Source organism: Labeo rohita, chromosome 24 (assembly GCF_022985175.1).
Source record: "Labeo rohita strain BAU-BD-2019 chromosome 24, IGBB_LRoh.1.0, whole genome shotgun sequence".
Classification (NCBI taxonomy): Eukaryota; Metazoa; Chordata; class Actinopteri; order Cypriniformes; family Cyprinidae; genus Labeo; species Labeo rohita.
Genome location: NC_066892.1, coordinates 13,908,007 through 13,927,217, shown reverse-complemented (window position 1 = coordinate 13,927,217; position 19,211 = coordinate 13,908,007). Strand labels below are relative to the sequence as shown.

The 19,211-nt window shown below is 35.6% G+C and overlaps 1 protein-coding gene across 1 annotated transcript in view; it reads right to left on the bottom strand.

The window, feature by feature from the left end:
- boc (BOC cell adhesion associated, oncogene regulated) overlaps positions 1-18,387 on the bottom strand; it is a 39,307-nt gene extending 20,920 nt beyond the window's left edge. The window contains exons 1-3 of the mRNA XM_051098641.1: positions 18,016-18,387; positions 3,156-3,280; positions 2,691-2,972 (exon numbers count right to left, since the gene is read on the bottom strand). Coding sequence (XP_050954598.1) covers positions 2,691-2,972; positions 3,156-3,264 — 391 coding nt within the window. The 5' untranslated portion in view covers positions 3,265-3,280; positions 18,016-18,387. The remainder of the gene's footprint in view (positions 1-2,690; positions 2,973-3,155; positions 3,281-18,015) is intronic.
- Positions 18,388-19,211: the final 824 nt, after the last annotated feature.

Genomic DNA, 19,211 nt, shown 5'->3' with positions numbered 1-19,211 from the left:
AACCCCTGGCTGACTAAGGGAGGAGGTCTTTATTAAATTAGAGCGAGGGGCCGAGGTGGGATCATCAGAGACGGGGGGCCCCAAGCTAAGAGCTCGCATCTGCGCGCCCCTAGCCCTCGACTCCTAATTCACAGTCCTTATCAATTACATCTCGCAAATGTACGAGAGGCAAAGTAAAATGAGGGAGGTTGAAAGTCAGAAAAAACAAATGAGCTTTGAGAGGACTGAAATCCAATGCACCATTAAATGCCATGAGCAGAAACGCAGAGTTTGGGAGAGGGAAATCAGGGGGGTGGATGATGTAAAGCATGCCTGCTTTGTGGAGGTGAAGATGGTGTCAAGAATCTCATGTCGCGTCTCATCTTGACAGAAGATCCTGCCTCGACTAGTCCCGCCAAACCTACACTGCTCGCACTATCACACAAACGCATGCATGAACACAGTTCTTTAGAATCTCATAGGCGGCACATATTCACATGCAGTTTATGAAAATACAACTAAATAAACTGAAGGTTATTTTAAGTTAGGAACTTAACACTTCAATCAGCAAGGATTGTTGACTGATCGTAAGTGAAAATAAAGACATTTATAATGTTTAAAAAGATTTTTCAAATAAATGCTGTTCTCTTTAACTTTACATTCAAAGAAGTAAGAAGCAAATGCTGTTTTCAGTGATGGTAAATGTTTCTTGAGCACTAAATCAGAATATTAGAATGATTTCTGAAGGATCACGTAATACTGAAGACTGAAGGAGTAATGCTGAAAATTTAGCTTTGCATCACAAAAACTATATTTTAAAATATATTCTTGTGTTTTGTATGTGGCACATACTTACATACAGTTTATGAAAATAAAAATACATAAATTGAAGGTTTTAGGATTTTGACATTTATTATCATGTAAAATAGCAAGACATTCAGCATTTTTATTGATCACAAATAAAAAGATCATGTGAATTCTGTTGCACAGACGGTTAGTTGTTTTCGCCTGCATTGAATCTCAAGATGCTCCTATAATGGGTCATTTCAAATCATGCTGGAGAACATGATCATCAGGTTTTACACAAACTTGGGGAGTTCATGCAGCGTTGCTGCCATTAAAGCAAAAGGGAGACTAATACTAAGACATTTGTGGTAATTCTTTATATTGTTTAACTTTTCACTCAAATTATTTAGCTAATAATATAATTTGTAATGAAGCGCTACACTAAATGAGATATACAAAACAGAATCACTTTTAGTAGTGATTACACACTTTTGAACCTGAAGTCCCATAAAATCCATTTTATTTTTTCTCAAAATTTGTTTTATTTTTTTCCAAATTCCATTTTTCAGTTTAAATTTTTCATGTTTCTGTTATAGTTTTCTGGATTCTGTTTTAATTTTTAAATTAAACTGTTTTAATGCCTAAATTAAATTGTATTAATCAAAAAGCATATGTAATTAATTGAAAGCATGAAACCTACACAATTTAGTATTTTTTTAAGAGTCTAACAAAATTTAAATTTTTAAGGGTCTATTTTTTTTTTTCTCAAATTCACCATTCATTTTCCATTAATTTTCTGGAATCCATTTTAATGGTTTCATTACATTTTAATAATCAAAAGCATCTCTATTTAATTGATTTTATTTTATTCTTTTTCAGAAATACTGTGTTGCGTACTTACGTTTTTCTGCTTAATAAATTCTGGTAAATATTCTTAAATAATATTTGATTCTTAAATATTCTTCATAATGTTTTATTAGTAGTAGTACTACTATCATTACATTATGTAATTTATTTCTATCACAGTTTCTTCAAGTTAAACCAAACTTTTATTTTGAAGGGTTGTGGTGAAGACCTTTAAGTTTCTTTTTGTACATCATATGATGAAAGTTTTTCTAAAAAAAAAGTGTAAAATGCCCATGAAGCAACTTTCAGAGTAGTCTTACTGATTATGTTTATGTGTTCATCTACTCACACATTAAGGCGGAAGAAGCTGAAAACAGTGAGCGTCCCGTGCGTTTTAGTATGTGTGTAGTAAACAAAACCGCGTGTCTGTGCCATTCATTCACACAGAGACATGCAGAACATGCAGGATTCATATTTAAGTGATCTACTTTTAATTTATCCATCCAAAATTCGGCAAATTCCGTGATATTCTGTGTTATACAGTAAATTATGTTTTTGTGACTGGATTCTGTGATTCCGTGATTCCGTCCATTTGTAAGATTTGTAAATATCTTATTTTACTGTATAAAAAATAGTGTTATTGTGAAATACTCTTACAAATTACAATAACCCCAAACATCTATATGGTAGTATGTGCCGAAACTCTCACAAAATTCACATATGGTTTCTTTTTCTGTCTTCTTTCTCTTTCCGTTCCGTCTCTGTATATGAAGGGAAGCAGTAGAGAACAGGGAGGAGGCCCTTCACTAATGGGGCCCGTGGTTCACCCGTACACACACGCACAGGCATTATGGTGGGTCACATTACACACCCCTTCCCGTGCTCCAACACCGACTAATTTAGGGCAAACACACACACATACACACACACACACTAACAGTACAGCTCGGCCTGGCATGCAATCACACACTGTAGAACCATTTGAATTCAGCTCAGAAAATCTTTGAGTTCACAACACTGTGTGTAACTGTGTATACAACAAATGTGACTGATGTGTGTAAAAGCATGTGTGTACTCACTAGCTGCAGTAACGTTGGCCGGCACGCTAGCGCAGGACCCGACGCTGGTGGTGGCCACACACTGGTATCTGCCCACGGTGAGGTTTGTAAGGGAGGGGATGTAGAGCGAACCGGGCCGCACCAACACTCCCAGCTCCTCGTCACCCCCAGTTGGCAGCTCTCTTCCGTTCAGTCGCCAGCTGATGTTGACATGGTTGGGCAGGGCGCTGCAGCGCAGGGTCACGCTGCCCCCCAGTTTCTGTACCACAGAGAGAGGCTCCTCGGTGAAGATCGGGATGTCATCTGAAAGAGAAATCGGGATGTAAGAATGGTGAATAAATACAGTGGTTATCCAAAACAAATGGCTATAATAGGTGCCGGATCTGAACCCAGCTTGTTCTAACTCAAATGAAGCCAGCTTTATGATGTTTTGGTGGGAATAGTTCTTGTAACGGATGGAGAAGAACCAAAACGTCAAAAACACACCTCTAACAGCTGCACTATCCTGCAGGCAGCACAGCAGCGCACCCAGGGCACACAGCACTCGAATCTTCCGCTTTCTTTCCCAGGGTATCCAATCCAATATCCCAGACATCTTCCATACACTACCCCTGTGAGAGAGAACGAGAAAGAGAGAAAGAGGTTATCAGCTGAAAACATAGTTAGTGTGACATTGCAATTGTGGTGAGTACAGTAATGGAACAAAAACATTCACAACCCACAATCTGAATCATACAGCTGACAAAAACAAGAGACCAAATTCAGAACATTACGCATTACTAGGCCTGGGTGATACACCAACACAGTGAACTGGTAGAAATTTGTCAGCCGGTAGAGATTTTGGACTGCTGTCTCTAGTGCGATTTAATTGATTGTCTGAAAGACGGCTCAAGTTTAAGACGGTGCTCATAGAGCATGTTATTTTTGCCACTTTATAGGCCTTGAACAGTTGAATACACACACTTGCATGTGTCAAAATACCATCTTTGCAAGTATCCTTTTAAACAGTCATTTAGGTTTTAAATGAAAGCAAACAGCTGAGGAAGAAAACACATATGTAGCAATATATTAAATCCAGGCAGCTCTTAAAGTGACAGCAGACTAATATTCCTGCTGTGTGTCATTCATGATAATCAAACAACAAAAGAGAAAATCTCTCACTGTTCTTGACTAAATCACTTTTGTAACTTTAATAAGAAAAAACATATATTTTATTTGTGCAATATTTTTATACACTTGATTACTTTATACAATGTATGTAGCATTTCTTATTTATTTGTTCCTCTGTAGTTTTTTGTCCTATTGTTTGTAGTTTCTTATTCTTATTTAATCACTGACTGTTTACTTGTCTTCAGTGAGCATTTCTGTGAATTTGAATCCTTTCCAACAATGAATGTGTGATTTTGAGATCCATCTTTTCACACTGAGGACAACTGAGGGACTCCGATGCAACTATTACAGAAGGTTCAAATGCTCAATGATGCTTCAGAAAGAAAACATGCATTAAGAGCTGGGGGGTGAAACCTTTTTGAATTAGAATATCAGGGTAAATTTAACTTATTTTGTCTTCTGGGAAACATGTAAGTATCTTCTGTAGCTTCTGAAGGGCAGTACTAAATGAAAAAGTATGATATTTAGGCAAAATAAGAAAAATGTACACATCTTTATTCTGTTCAAAAGTTTTCACCCCTGGCTCTTAATGCATTGTAAAAAAAAATCCATTGAAAAGATGGATCTCAGAATCATACAGTCATTGTTGGAAAGAGTTCAAACACACAAAAATGCTACAAAACCAAAGAATTTGTGGGACCTGAAGGACTTTTCTGAAGAACAGCAGGCAGTTCCGGACAAACAAGGGACTCATTTTTATAAATTTAACTATTATTTTCACTTGTGGACTATATGTAAACATCTTTTATGTGAATTATCTTATTCAGGTTAATACCTAGTAACTAAAAATAACATGCATTTTGTATGATTCCTCTTATTTTGGTAAAATAATTAACATTTTGCAGATTCCGTAAGGTGTATGTAAACTTTTGACCTCATCTGTACATTTAAAAAAAATGCTGCTCTTTTGAACGTTCTATTCAAAGAATCCTGAAAAAGCAAACGCTGTTTTCAGTGATGATAATAAGAAGCATAAGAAAAAACGTATGTTATGCTACTCAAGCAACAATCTTTCCTTACAAGTTCACAGAACACATGCTGAAAAACACATTTGCTTGGACCCACATTCAGCGAGTCGAACTGTTGAGACGGGTGCCCGGATAAGAAGCGGGGGAAATCTGAGCCCCCTCACTCAGGTGTAACCGATACAGGCGGGTTCAAAAGAAAAAAGACCTGCACACAAAGGACAATGGGGTGGGGGTGATATCATTTGTATTTTCTGGAAATATTGAGTAGTGTAACGCGATCCCTACAAAGACGCAAACCGAGGGAGAACGAGCGTGGGGAGAGGGAGAAAAAGAGTAATGGCTAGTGTATTAACAGTTAATGCAGGAAAGGGAGCGTTTCTCTCCCTCGACTCTTACTGCCAAGTTTCCCGAAATTCTTTCCTGTCAGGTTAAACTAACAACTTCCCGTCAGGAGGAGGAGGGTGGTCCATTGCTCCCAGACTGCAAATCTCTCTCTCTCTTTCTCACACACACACACACACACACACACACAACTCTTCTCCCATCAATTGTAAGAAATGATTAATGAAGCCTCACAGAAAGATTGAGAGCTCAAACATGGGAGGGAACCACACGACACGACTCTCGAAAAAACTCTGCAAAAATAAATGAAGTCTGCGTCTTGGGATCAGCAGTTGTTTTTCTGGAGCTGGTAGGTACATAGCCATTAGCTATTAGCCAAACTCTTGCTGACGGAATAGAATGTGTGCCATTTACAGACTTTGGGGTTGGCCCTAAATAAATGTTTTTCCGTTTCCAGCACCAGAAATAAACAAGTTCTGCTGTCTACATAACGCTGCAGAGAGATGTTATTTAGTCTGACTGATTTGGAAATGTTGGACTCATCATTTTAATTACCATATGTGTTAAAACGCTGATGGATTTAGCTGTCCGCTACAACATTAGCTTGTTTGTTTCTAGTCTCTGAAGTGGAAACGGCGTGACGCTGATTCCAGGCACACCGGGGAACTCACTGCGCAGCTAAGATCATACTGACCTAAGCAAACACTTGACAAACAGGCCAACAACAACTAGTTTCTACCACTTTAAGTGAACACTTAGTCAAGTTCTCCAGCTTTGTAAGTCATCAGCTTTTAATCAGGTCAATGATTGTCTCAGGTCGCTGCTCTTTGTAGCATTAATGCTAAAATTAATGATTTACCACAATGTCTGATCGTAATTACTAAGAACAGTAATACCACAACCGGTGACACTGCTAATAATACTACTACTACATCCATTACTAGTACTGTAGGTGTAGATGATTGTTTCAGTTGTGTTTGACCAAAGCCAGTGACTGTGAGGGCTGGCAGTCAGGTGCTGTTATGCACTTGGGTGTCAATCACTTAACCAGTTAAACACTGAAAATGTGTTTTCTACAATATCCAATGGCAAAACACTGGTAGAACTCATCAATAATTTTTATTTTCTTTTTCTGCTAGACTGGTCAAGAACAAAGTACAGATTAGAAATAGCCCTGCCAAAAAAAAAAAAAAATAATAATAATAAATATATTTTTAATAATATAGCAAATAATAAATAAATATAAAACATAAATCAAGCAAAATATTTTTATATTTGTCAAAATCAACCTAATATTTAATGGAATATGTATATTTATCGTAAATAATTGTATATTTTCAAACCCACTCAAAGTTATGACTATGAACATTTGTCTCACAACTGCCCATAAAATTTCATCCAATATTGTCACTAGCAAAAAAAATATATAAATAAAAATAAAAATAATAATAATAATATACTGTCAATAACTGTCAATAAAATCTCATTAAAAGCAAAATAATAGCAAAAAATAAAGAAATAAATAAAGGAACAAATAATAATATCAATATAGGAATATACATAAATATATAAACGTAATTAAAAATTAAATATAAAAATATACAGTTTTAAGAAAATGTTTTTATATTTGTCCAAAAAATTACCAAATATTTAATGTTATATTTATATTCAATATTTACACTAGCAAATTAAAAATGTAAAAAAATAAATAAAAATAAATAATAATAAAATATAGAGATATAAATATATAAACGTACATAATAAATAAAATATAAGAAATATAAAATAAAGTTTTAGCAATATATTTTTATATTTGTCAAAGAATAACATAATATTTAATGCAACATATATATATATATATATATATATATATATATATATATATGTTGATATTTTTATTCTCACAACTGTCAATAAATAAATACAGAAAATACATAAATACACACACGTAATCAAATTTGATGTACACATCAAATTATCTGCCATATATGTAGCAAATAATTTGATATTTTCAAATTGAACATTATTCTCACAACTGTCAATAAAATCTCATTAAAATATTGTCACTAGCAAAAAATAGATAATAATAATAAGTAAAATAATAATAAATAATATTCATACAGAAAATATATAAACGTAAATAATAAATACAATATAATAAATATAAAAATATAGTTTTAGCAATATATTTTTATATTTGTCAAAAAAACACCTAATATTTTGTTTTGAGAAAGTAGTTGTGAAATGTTTTCACTAGCTAAAAATATTTAAATAAACAAACAAATAAATAAACATCTTTTAAATTTGTCAGAAATATTTTTTATTAATTAAGTTTTCTTAACAAATAACTTCCAAACCACTTGTTTAAAGTGATGACTATAAACAATTCCCACAGTTTTCAACAAAATCTAACAAGCTAGATAACTTTACCTTGACCAAATATTTAAATAAGCAGAATTTGTAATAACAACAACAACCTTCTTCAACACATCACAAACTACCAAATGTTTACATTTATGATGCTTAAACCAAACATACAGCAGAACTAAGTTAACGACAGCTCAACCAACCCTTAAAACTCTATGCCATCCTTATTAATGAACTCTATCAATTCCTCTGAATTGTGAAAATCAGACTACATGTTTCCATCAAATAATCCACAGCATCTACTCAGACTACCAAGCTCTTTGGAGCCAACAAAGCTGTGCTGTCAACAGCAACAGGACAGCTGCCCTATAGGTTTAGATAAGGCGGCAATAGCCTCTCCTAGGCTGTCAAGCCACCTGTCTCAGGCGTCAGAAGTTATCCCTTGAACACACACACGCTTCATTCAAACACATATGCGCAATCCAGCTCATGTCATCACCTTTGAGACAAACACTTGACGTTCATATCAAGTCGCAACTGTAGTGGGAAATAATTGATAGCACTGCCATTCTTTCCCTTCTTCACCAAAGATGCACAGGCAGGAGAGTCAAACGATACTGTAAGTCAAAAACACATGCTGCGGCAAAAGTATGTGACCCCTTTGGAGAGCAGAGATCGCATTGATCTGAGCATCTGGATAAGGGCTGTACAAAGGCATGCGCGTTTCGACTCTGTTTATAGGAGAAAGGGAGAAAGAAAGAGAGACAAAAAGCATAATACTGAAGTGACTTCATAATGCCTCTTTGTCACTAAATGGAGTCCTTTCTTCTAGGGCCACTCTGGTCACTATTGTCCTCCAGCCTGTGTGAAATTCATTTTGACAACCCTACTAATTGGATAAAACCGCTCTCGGCCGCCCGTGGGCCTCCCTCGTACCGTTCACATTCCATCTGCTTTCCGCACAGAGGGAGGAGAAGAGTAACGAGGAGGCGAGGGGAGGAGGTGGGGTTTAGCTCCTTCTGAATATTTATCGCCCCTCTCCCTTCACCCTATTTATGTCCTTCAGACCCCCCCGACCCATCCTCGATCTCCAAACATCACAATACCCCCCCTTTAGATAAACACATGCGGTGTCAAGTGTGAGGAGTGCTGGGTTCAACTGCCCGCGCGGGCCCACGGCCCACAATGCCGCAGCGCATATCTGCCATGCGGGAGGCCCGTTGCTCCGGGCGACGGTAACAGGCAGAACGCACCTTAATAGAGTGGAGAGTCATTGTAAAGCAGTGAGCCGGCGCACGGACAATAACCCTACGGCCCCTTGTGAAAGGAGAGACGTTTCTCAGAAGGGCCAGAGGAAGAGCTGATGGGGGCAGCTCAATGGACAAGTGAGGGCTGCAGTTTTGGGCTGGGGGGAGCTGGATAGCCGAAAGTGGTTAGTGGATGTGGGGGAAGGATCTGAGCTTTAGGGATCCAAATTAGAGAGTGGATGTCAACTGGTGATTGACCGAAGAGGGGGGAGATTGAGATGGTGGATGGTTGAAGTTTGCTGGCCATTTGGCTGAAGGAGCCAAAAATGGAGAAAGTACAGTTCAGACGGAGAGTTTACTGAAATTATGGCCTCCTTACAAATTAACAACACACTTTAATGTTCTATAAACAGAATATCTCAATATTTATGCTCTGTAATGGCTGATAGTATATTTGTCTGCAATCAGAGGAGCCACCATTCTGACCAAGCTTTCTGAATGAAGTCATTTATGCTCACCAACGATGCATTTATTTGATCACAAATACAGTTAAACAAAGCAATACAGTGAAATATTATTACAATTCAGAATAGCTTTTTTTTTTTTTATTTTAAAATATTTTAAAATGTAATTTATTTATGTGATAGTGAAGCTGAATTTTCAGCACAGTCTTCAATGTCACATGATACTTCAGAAATCATTCTAATATGCTGATTTGCTGCTCAAGAAACATTTCTTATTATTACCAACGTGGAAACATTTTTTTTTTTTTGGGTAACATTACAAATGTCTTAACTGCAACTTTTGAACCTTGCTGAATAATTTCCAAAAATAAATTAATGAATAAGAAAATAAGTAAATAAATAAATAAATAACCTCAAACAGATACAGCAAAAAAAAGCATGTTCCTCATAGTTTTTTTAATAAACTGACAGAAGAATGAATTTTCATTTCTGTGTTTATCTAAAATTACATAAAAAACAGTAATATTTAACAATACAATGATGTATTTCTTGCCAAAAATAAACAAATAAATAAATAAGTAAATAAATAAATAAATAACCCTAAACAGATAAAAAGTTTTAAAAAAGCATGTTCCACATTGTTTTTTTTTTTTTTAGCAAACTAAAAGAAAAATTAATTTTTATTTCTATTTTTAATCTAAAATAACTACACATTTTTTTATTCAAAAGCAACACCAACCACATAATAAACAAACTCTAAACTGCAAAACATTTTTTCTTCGGTTTGTTTGTTTTTGTTTTGTTTTTTTTTGGTAACATTACAAATGCCTTAACTGTGATCTTTGAAACTTTCTTTCCAAAAATAAATAAATAACCCCAAACAGATAGTGAAAAAAATCCACATTGTTTTTTACTAAATTGACAGAAGAGTGAATTTTCTTTTCTATGCATTAATCTAAAAATACATAAAAAACAGTAATATTTAACTACATAATTCTGATTCAAAAACGCCAACCGCATAATAAACAAACCCTAAACTACAAAACAATTATTTTTTTCTCAGAATTTTAATGTAACATTACAAATGTCTTAACTGTCTTAACCTTGCTGAATAAAAGTAGTCATTTCTTTCCAAAAAAATAAATAAATAAACAAACAAACAAATATATAACCCCAAACATATACAGTAAAAAAGCATGTTTTAGTAAACTGACAAAATAATTATTATTCTACTTTCTGTGTAAATCTAAAATACATAAAAACAGTAATATTTAACTACATATATATATATATATTTTAAAAAGCACTGTAATCAATAAATGCAGCACAGAATCTTTTGTGAACATTTATGATTCAAAAAACACAACACCAACCACATAATAATAAAAACCCTAAACTGCAAAACAGTAATCATTTTCTCAGATTTCTTGTAACAGTATAAATGTCTTAACCGTCACTTTTCAAATTGACAGAAGAATGAATGTTAATTTCTATGCGTGAATCTAAAAATACATAAAACAGTAATATTTAACTATATATTTTTTGATATTATAATCAATAAATGCATTGTAGAAAGTTCTGTGAACATTTCTCATTGATAATGTAAACAGATAATTAAGTTTCTGATTTGCTGAACCATTTGAACTGATTCACAGAATCAGATCGAACTTGAATCAATATGACCAGAAGTTTAAATCAGGGGCGCAACTACAAAAACCTAAGACACAGAAAAATCTAATGAAACTAATCTAATGACATGGTCCTTAGGCCAAACAAAAGAGCCCTGAGATCATTATACTATTTCAAGTATTGCTTCATTGTATATCCTCAACAAAATCACCATGAATATTCAGCCTGGGCACAGTTCACCTGCTCCCACAACCATGACTTTACCTTCAGGGCTCTTCGCCATCACGTAATCCTCTGGAACGTTCTCATGGCTCTCAGAACAGATTAGCAGGTGTAAGCAAAGCAGAATCTTTTCCAGTGCTGCCCAAACTCCCACAATTCACCGCAAAGACATCAGTCGTTCCCAAGCCGGAAAATTAAACATCAAAAGCACCACTAACAAGGCCAATACCCCCGCCATCACCGTACCCTTCAGTGTATTAATGAGCAACATCCACCCCTGCCCAAAAGCTACAATAATGAGACCCACTCAATGGATTAACGAGCAAAAGATCGAGCCAAGTCCAAGGGGCTCTGATCAATTAAGCACCCTGATATTTGCATAATTCATATAACAAGAGAGCATTAACTAGCACACGCTAATTATTGAGTTCGGCTACTTTGAGCAGGACGGTCACATGACCGCATACCTCCGTTTGGCCAGACGATGGGAACTGTCAGTTAGGATTAGACTGACTCCGTTTTCGTGCTGCTCCCCACCAAGGCAGGTATTATAAGAGGTTCAGTTCACTAAAAATCTATTACAAAACTGCCTCTGTGATGCTTATTAGGAAAATATTGTCAATCAGTAAACGGGTTCAGTGAGCTTACATCACACACATATTAGAAATGAACCACTACCAGTCAAATGTTTTTAAACAGTTTTTAATGTTTTGTCTCTTCTGCTCACCAAGCCTGCATTTATTTGATCTGAAGTACAGCAAAAACAGTAAAATTTTAAAATATTTTTACTATTTAAAATAACTGTTTCCTATTTGAATATATTTTAAAATGTTATTTATTCCTGTGATTTCATAGCTAAATATTTTGCATCATTACAGTCACATGATCCTACAGAAACCATACTAATATTCTGATTTGCTACTTAAAAACCAATAGTATTATTATTATTATTATGCTGAAAACAGATTTTTTAAGATTTATTTAATTAATCGAAAGTTCAGAACAGCATTTATCTGAAATAGAAATCTTTTGTAACATTATAAATGTCTTTATTATCACTTTTGATCAATTTAACGCATCCTTGCTAAATAAAAGTATTAATTTCTATAATTTCTTTCCCAAAAAAGAAAAACAAAATATACTGACTCCAAGCTTTTGAATGGTATAGTGTATAATTTTACAAAAGCTTTTTATTTCAGATAAATGCTGATCTTTGGATCTTTATATTCATTAAAGAATCCTGAAAAAAGGTACTTTTAAAAATTTATCATAATAAAAAAATTGAACCGCAAATCAGCATATTAAAATGATTTCTGAAGGATCACGTGACACTGAAGACTGGAGTAATGATGCAGAAAATGTAGATTTGATCACAGGAATAAATTACATTTTAAAATATATTCAAAAAGAAAACAATTATTTTAAATAGTAAAAATATTTCAAAATTTTACTGCTTTTGTTGTACTTTGGATCAAATAAACACAGGCTTGGTAAGCAGAATTCTTTAAAAAACAACACAAATCTTACTGTTCAAAAACTTTTGACTGCTAGTGTGTTTTTTCCTAAAAGAGTAATCAAAGGCATTTGTATTCTCACAAGCACCCAAAACCCACTCTAATTTAAAGAAATAACCACGTTCAGAACCAATAGTTTGAATGTTATGATTCAAACTAATCAAAAATCTAACGAAACACTTCAAATCATGACTAAAAAACTTCCTAATAAAGTACAAATGTTTTAGACCCACAAACACATGCAGCAATTGTGAAGTTCATTAGAAAATAAAGAAAATCAATTAATACTGAACATATTTTCTTGTAAAACCACACTGCAGATGAGCAGAGAGAGGGAAGGACGGAGGGGCCCCTGCTTCTCTGGCAGCTTTTCCATCATAGTGAATGGAACCAATTATATATCTAAAGCAATTTCTCCACATTATTCAACAGGAACTCAGTGAGCTTAGACTGCCTGCGTGCACGCCAGCAAGAGTCCAGCGCCAAAGATCGGAAAAAAACAGTAAAGGGAAGGAAATTAAAATACATAATAAAAAAAAACCTGTTTATAATGCACTCATGCACTAATGCTCTGTTGCCTGAGTGAACGTCTGTAAATACAAGAAAAACAGTCAAAAAGCAAAAAACAAAAATAGAACATTGAAGCTGAAAAGTGTCTAAAACAGCTTTGAAAACAGCTTTAGCATAGTTAAGGCCAAATGACTAGGTCTTTCAGAGCCAAAGGTCTGGCTTTGGCAGAGGAAGCCCTTGTCAACTGTAAACACCTGCAACATCCATGACCACACAGTTTGCAGACACATCAAAAGCAACACCAACCACATAATAAACAAACCCTAAACTGCAAAACAATACAGTAGCCTTTGGCTTCTAAACATGCCATGCTGTCCAAAAGGCAAAAAGATGAAGAAAACATCCTATCTGTTTCATCACAAAACAAAACTTCTGTGCTGAAGGACAGGTGTTTACAAAATCACATACGCCATTGTTTAAAAGTTTGGACTGAGTGACATTTTGTTTTTTTAAATATATAACAAGTGACAGCAGAGACATTTATTGTTTTAAAAAAAGATTTATACTTCATGCAAATGCTGTTTTTTTACTTTCTATTTAAAGAATCCACCATCAGTGTCCACAAAAAATGTTTTTCAACATTGATAATAATAAGAAATGTTTTTGAGTACCAAATCAGCATATTGGTATGATTTCTGAAGGTTCATGTGACACTGAAGACTAGAATAATGATGCTGAAAATTCAGCTTTGCATCACAAGAATAAATTATATTTTAGAATATATTAAATTAGAAAATGTAAATACTATTGCAAAAATACTAATACTAATAATGCTTTTAGTTACAAAATCTTACAGATCCCAAAGTTTTGAACAGTAGTGTATATTGCAAATCACAAATTATAAAGCATAAACTATTAAGCTCTTTTAAAACCTCCCTATGTTTAAGAGAGAAAATGCACATTTGTAAGAATTATTTGTAAAAATGCAATTATCTGAGTACGAAGGTGTATAGTCCCGGACATAATCTATTCTGGATAAACAACCGAGACAACTAATGGAGTGTGTGTCTGCGAAGGGGAACGTTTCAGAGCATGTGTGTGACTCTGACAGTGAGCTATAGGTCTCAAAAGACGAGTTATCGGGAGAGTGTGAATGGTCTTGCGAGAACGTCTCCATTACTCTGTGCTTGTCAAACGATCCTTAATCTTTGTACAAATATCAGCTTTACACACACTGAGCTGTTTGTCTGCAAACAGTCGCTGCTTACTTACCAGGGTCTGGAGTTTATCAATGATCTCACCGCCTTGCAACAGACACACTGAAACACACAGCAACACGCCGCTATGTTTGTGTGTCGCCTTGATGTCAGAGACGACTCGGGTCAAACACACGCTTGACATAATACAGTCTTCACAACGACCAGTGAAGTGACAAGGTAACACATTACAGTGTATTTCACAGGTTTTAGAGTACAAGTAAATGCACAACATGTTCTTAAAGGAATAGTTCAGGCAAAAATACACTCACCCTCAGGCCATTAAAGATGTAGATGAGTTTGCTTCTTCATCAGAACAGATTTAGAGATACTTTGCGTCACTAGATCACCAATGGATCTACTGCAGTGAATGGGTGCCGTCAGAACAGAGTTCAAAAGTAATTCACACAACTCCTGTCTATATTATATTAGTTTGCAGGTAAGTCCTCTATCCATATATTTCATTTCTCCAATGAAAAAATTGTCTTGTCTGAATTAGGAGAGAAATATGCACAGATCAAGCACTGTTTATAAGTAAAAACAGTTCAAAATAGTTGTAAACATGTGACCCTGGACCACTTGTAAGTAGCACGGGTATATTTGTAGCAATAGCCAACAATACATTGTATGGGTCAAAATTATCAATTTTTCTTTTATGCCAAAAATCATTAGGATAGTAAGTAAAGATCATGTTCCATGAAGATGTTTTGTACATTTCCTACTGTAAATATATCAAAACTTAATTTTTGATTAGTAATATGCATTGCTAAGAACTTTATTTATCTAGACAACTTTAAAGGCGGTTTGTTCAGAATTTGATTTTTTTGCACCCTCAGATTCCAGATTTTCATATTACTTTCATATAACAAACCATACATCAATGGAAATCTTATTTATTCAACTTTCAGATGAATGTGGTTGTTTTGTGGTCCAGGGTCACATATATGTAGGTGGATCTTGATGTGAGAGAAGCATTTTTATGAATTATGGACTCATATTTTGGTTTTGTTCTCTCACAAACGTGAAGCTTTTCACTTTACAATTTTTAATTGATGGACTGGAGTTGTGTGGATTACTTGTGGATTATTGTGACGTTCTTATCAGCTGTTTGGACTCTCATTCTGATGGCACCCATTCACTGCAATGGATTAACTGGTGAGCAAGTGATGTAATGCAAGATTTCTCCAAAAATCTATACTGATGAAGTAACAAACTCATCCTGGATGGGCTGAGGGTGAGTAAATTGTCAGCAAATTTTCATTTCAAGAGGAACCAAACATGAGAAAGTGAGAAACTCAATCAGCCACCTGGACGTCCAGGTGTTATCATGTGCCTAATGAAACGGAGAAAGCTCTGAAACTAAATTACCTCGACCAGGTGCAGCCCCAACAGCGACTTTATACTTTACAGACGATTATTCTTCACTGCGGGCTAAAAATTGCCTCTTGACAGCTGCCATACTTCAGAGCTTTGGATAATTCAGAGCGCGTTTGGAAATAGCAGACTGACACGCCGTGCATTCCACTATGAGAAGATAATCCTGATTGGAGAGCATCTTTTACCCGCACGCACACACACCGACCCGCAGATCGTTGCCTCCAGGCTGTTATGACTGCATGAACATACCCGCTGAAACAGACATGAAAGCCAACCTGGAGGAGTTTTTTATTACACAGCCTTCTTCTGCAAATTAACAGAAAAGTTACACCCTTTAAGAAAACAATACGCTGGTCCAAAAACCTCTGCGGCAACAAGAAACCTCCACATCCAACAAGACTAATCAGTTCTCATTTGGTCACACACAGTAGAAATGAGTTCATAACGCTGACGCCTACAGCCCCGTTGCCTGTTTTTCTACGAAAACAAGACATATGTCACATCCCTGACATCTCTACCACGATGATACCCGATCAGCCTCGTCCCTTCCATCAAATATGCCTTTATCAACCTTTTCGAATCCCCAGACGGGCCTCTCTGGCTCGGCTATGGGATACCTGTTACACTGAAAGAATGCGAAGCAGTGAGGGCATGTCATCTGAAATCTGTGCATCCATCTGTGCATAGCTAATAGGCCTTCCCAGCATTATAACCAAATAAGGTCAGAGCACTATGAAAGCCAACAAGATAATCAGACTGGAATCAATTATGGAACAACTTTGATCCACCCGACCACCAATCATCTTGAGCAAAAACCAGCTACCACAGTTTTTCCTCAAATTGAATTCTTGGCATTCGAGCAGAGATCTGGCTCGCAAGAATCTATCAACTCGTTTGAAACACACGCAAGGTCAGCCAGCATTCCTCTCACTTGGCCTGTTTTCTTTCTTTTTTGAGAACAATGCAGCACCTGGGTGCTAACATTTTGGGGGCCTGATAAATTTCATTACCAGCTTTGTAAGAGTATTGCCCTGTTATAACTCTATTACAACCATGGGGGACTGTATGAACATGTCCACTCAAATCAAACGTCCGAAATCAAATCTTTAGTAGTTAGGTTTTGTTTTCACACTACATCAAGTCTTGACATCTCAAATGACATCTTACAGATCAACAGTATAGTTTTCAGGACCTATATTGATATAATAATAATAGTAACAACAACTAAGTCATTATACTACAAAAACAACATATGCATTATGCATATTTTGTTAATTATTCTTATTATTTCCATTACATTTATTCATTGGGATTTATTTTTTATCAATTATTATGTTGCTTTGCAATGTAAATAGCCACAAATATATTTTTTTCCAACCGTTAGCTATGACTAACAGACAAAACGATAACTAATTAAAAAGCAAATGTGTCAATATCTATAAAAATCTCTATTTTAGAACCAATCAACTGCAAATATTTTTATATATTTATTTTGTATTTTTTTACAAACCAAAAGCTTTTAAGTTTTGGGCACAATTTACTAATTACCAACAATTATCAACATTTGACCAATTAGTTTGATCAACATACAAAAATCTGTTCTAAAAAATAAAATACATATTCAAAAGTCAGAATGTTAATAGAATGATAAAATATATAAATACACATCATTTAAGTGTAAAATTGTGTTGAGCACAGTCATGTCAACTGCTATAGCTGAATGAGGCCTGTAAAACGATGCAAAAGTTTTCATACATGCTTCTTAGAGATGTTATTACACTTCATAGCACATTTATTGACACTCCTACAATGATAGGTTGACACAAACATATTATAAATCTTATAAATGCAGACGTATTTTAATTTTGCCTATGATTAGCATTAAGGGATAAATGAACATCACAGTCGGAGCCAAAGCGCATTTAGCTATGTTTTGTAGAAACACTGTCACAAATACGCTATTAAATCGTTTTTAAAAAGAAAAACAACAAACGTAACCTAGGAGAGTCGGGAATCTATTATAGCAATCCGATAAGAAGACGTCGAAACAAAATAGCTAACGTTAGTTAGCTAACACCCGCATCTTTTGACAAAAATGTAAAAAAGTCATCTTTCTGAGATGAACAACACGCGATAATTCCCACAGGGTGAGTATTCGCCAAAGTGCAAAAATGTGGGAAATATTATGAAAAGTGAAGGAGACTCGAGTAAGCTATTAGAATAGCATGGTGGGAATCCTAAAAACAAGAGATGTTTTGGGGGGAGGAGAGAGAGACTTACCAAAAACGTGCAGTAGTTTGGAGTTGAATCCACTAGTTTTTCGCCGCTCGACTTTTCCCAAAGTTTCTCGCTGTTTAATCCAAGAAAACTGCAATTCCTCTCCTTTTCCCCCGCGAACCGCTACTGCTTCAGTAATTTACTGCTGCTGCAGCAGCACCGACATTTTCTTCGGCTCCCCAAGTTCTTGCATTGAAAGGACGTTTTTGGATGACTGAGTCCTGGAACAATTCTCCCTTTTGCGAGGAACTTTTCGGGTCCTCCCACTTCCCAAGAAGGAGGAGGGATCTGAACAATAAAGATTCCTTCCCAAATCTCAGCGCAGTTCACGCTTGTCTCGCCTAAAGAAATAGCCTTTAAAACTTGAGGGGAACGTTAGTGACGAGATCTTTGCGTTATCTTACGTGCGAAACCTAAACGTTCGCATAGTTACGTGCGCTGGATACGGAGCCCCTCCCCCGCCGCTGCCTCTCTGTTCTCCCTGATTTGGTATGCGCTCGTCCCCGCAGGGCTTGCACTGACCCCCGTCTATTGAAGCGACAGTCCCGCAGGCGCAGCTGTGCAGTGTTGTGCGGGAAAAGCTCACCGTGAGGCGTCTCTCAGAGCCACCGGGTTCATTAATAACCGACCATTCTGGCAAACATCATACCATTACAGAAACGGTCAGTGGTGAAAGATACTACAAGACCTCCCACCATTTACCTGAACGATTATTTCAGCATGGAAAACTATGGCCATTTTTTTCTAAGAATGTATATATTTTTAAAATGACTAGTGAACTTTTTTTAGTTTCTAGTAAAGATTCCAATAGTACTTCTTACCTTCCCTTCCTTAGTCTTCAACGCGAAAATAAGCCTATGGGCGAGACTTCCGGTGCATTTATCGCTATAGGGAAATAAGGAGAAGAATAACACTACATATCTGTATGCACTACAAAGTGTGTTCATTATTAAGATAATGCATTAAAATGATATGGAAAGACACACCAATTTGCAATATTAAGCAGCAAAACCAGCTAAAAATAGCTGAACACATGAAATAAAATGTATAAATGGTGTATAGGAATACTTCTTCCTGTTGGTTTCCTGAACTACTTCCTATGTCTCCTACTGTACAAAGATTACTTCTCATTAGTTTCCTGTACTATTTTCTCTGCATCCTGCTATGCTACTACTACTTCCTATTAGTTTCCTTTACTA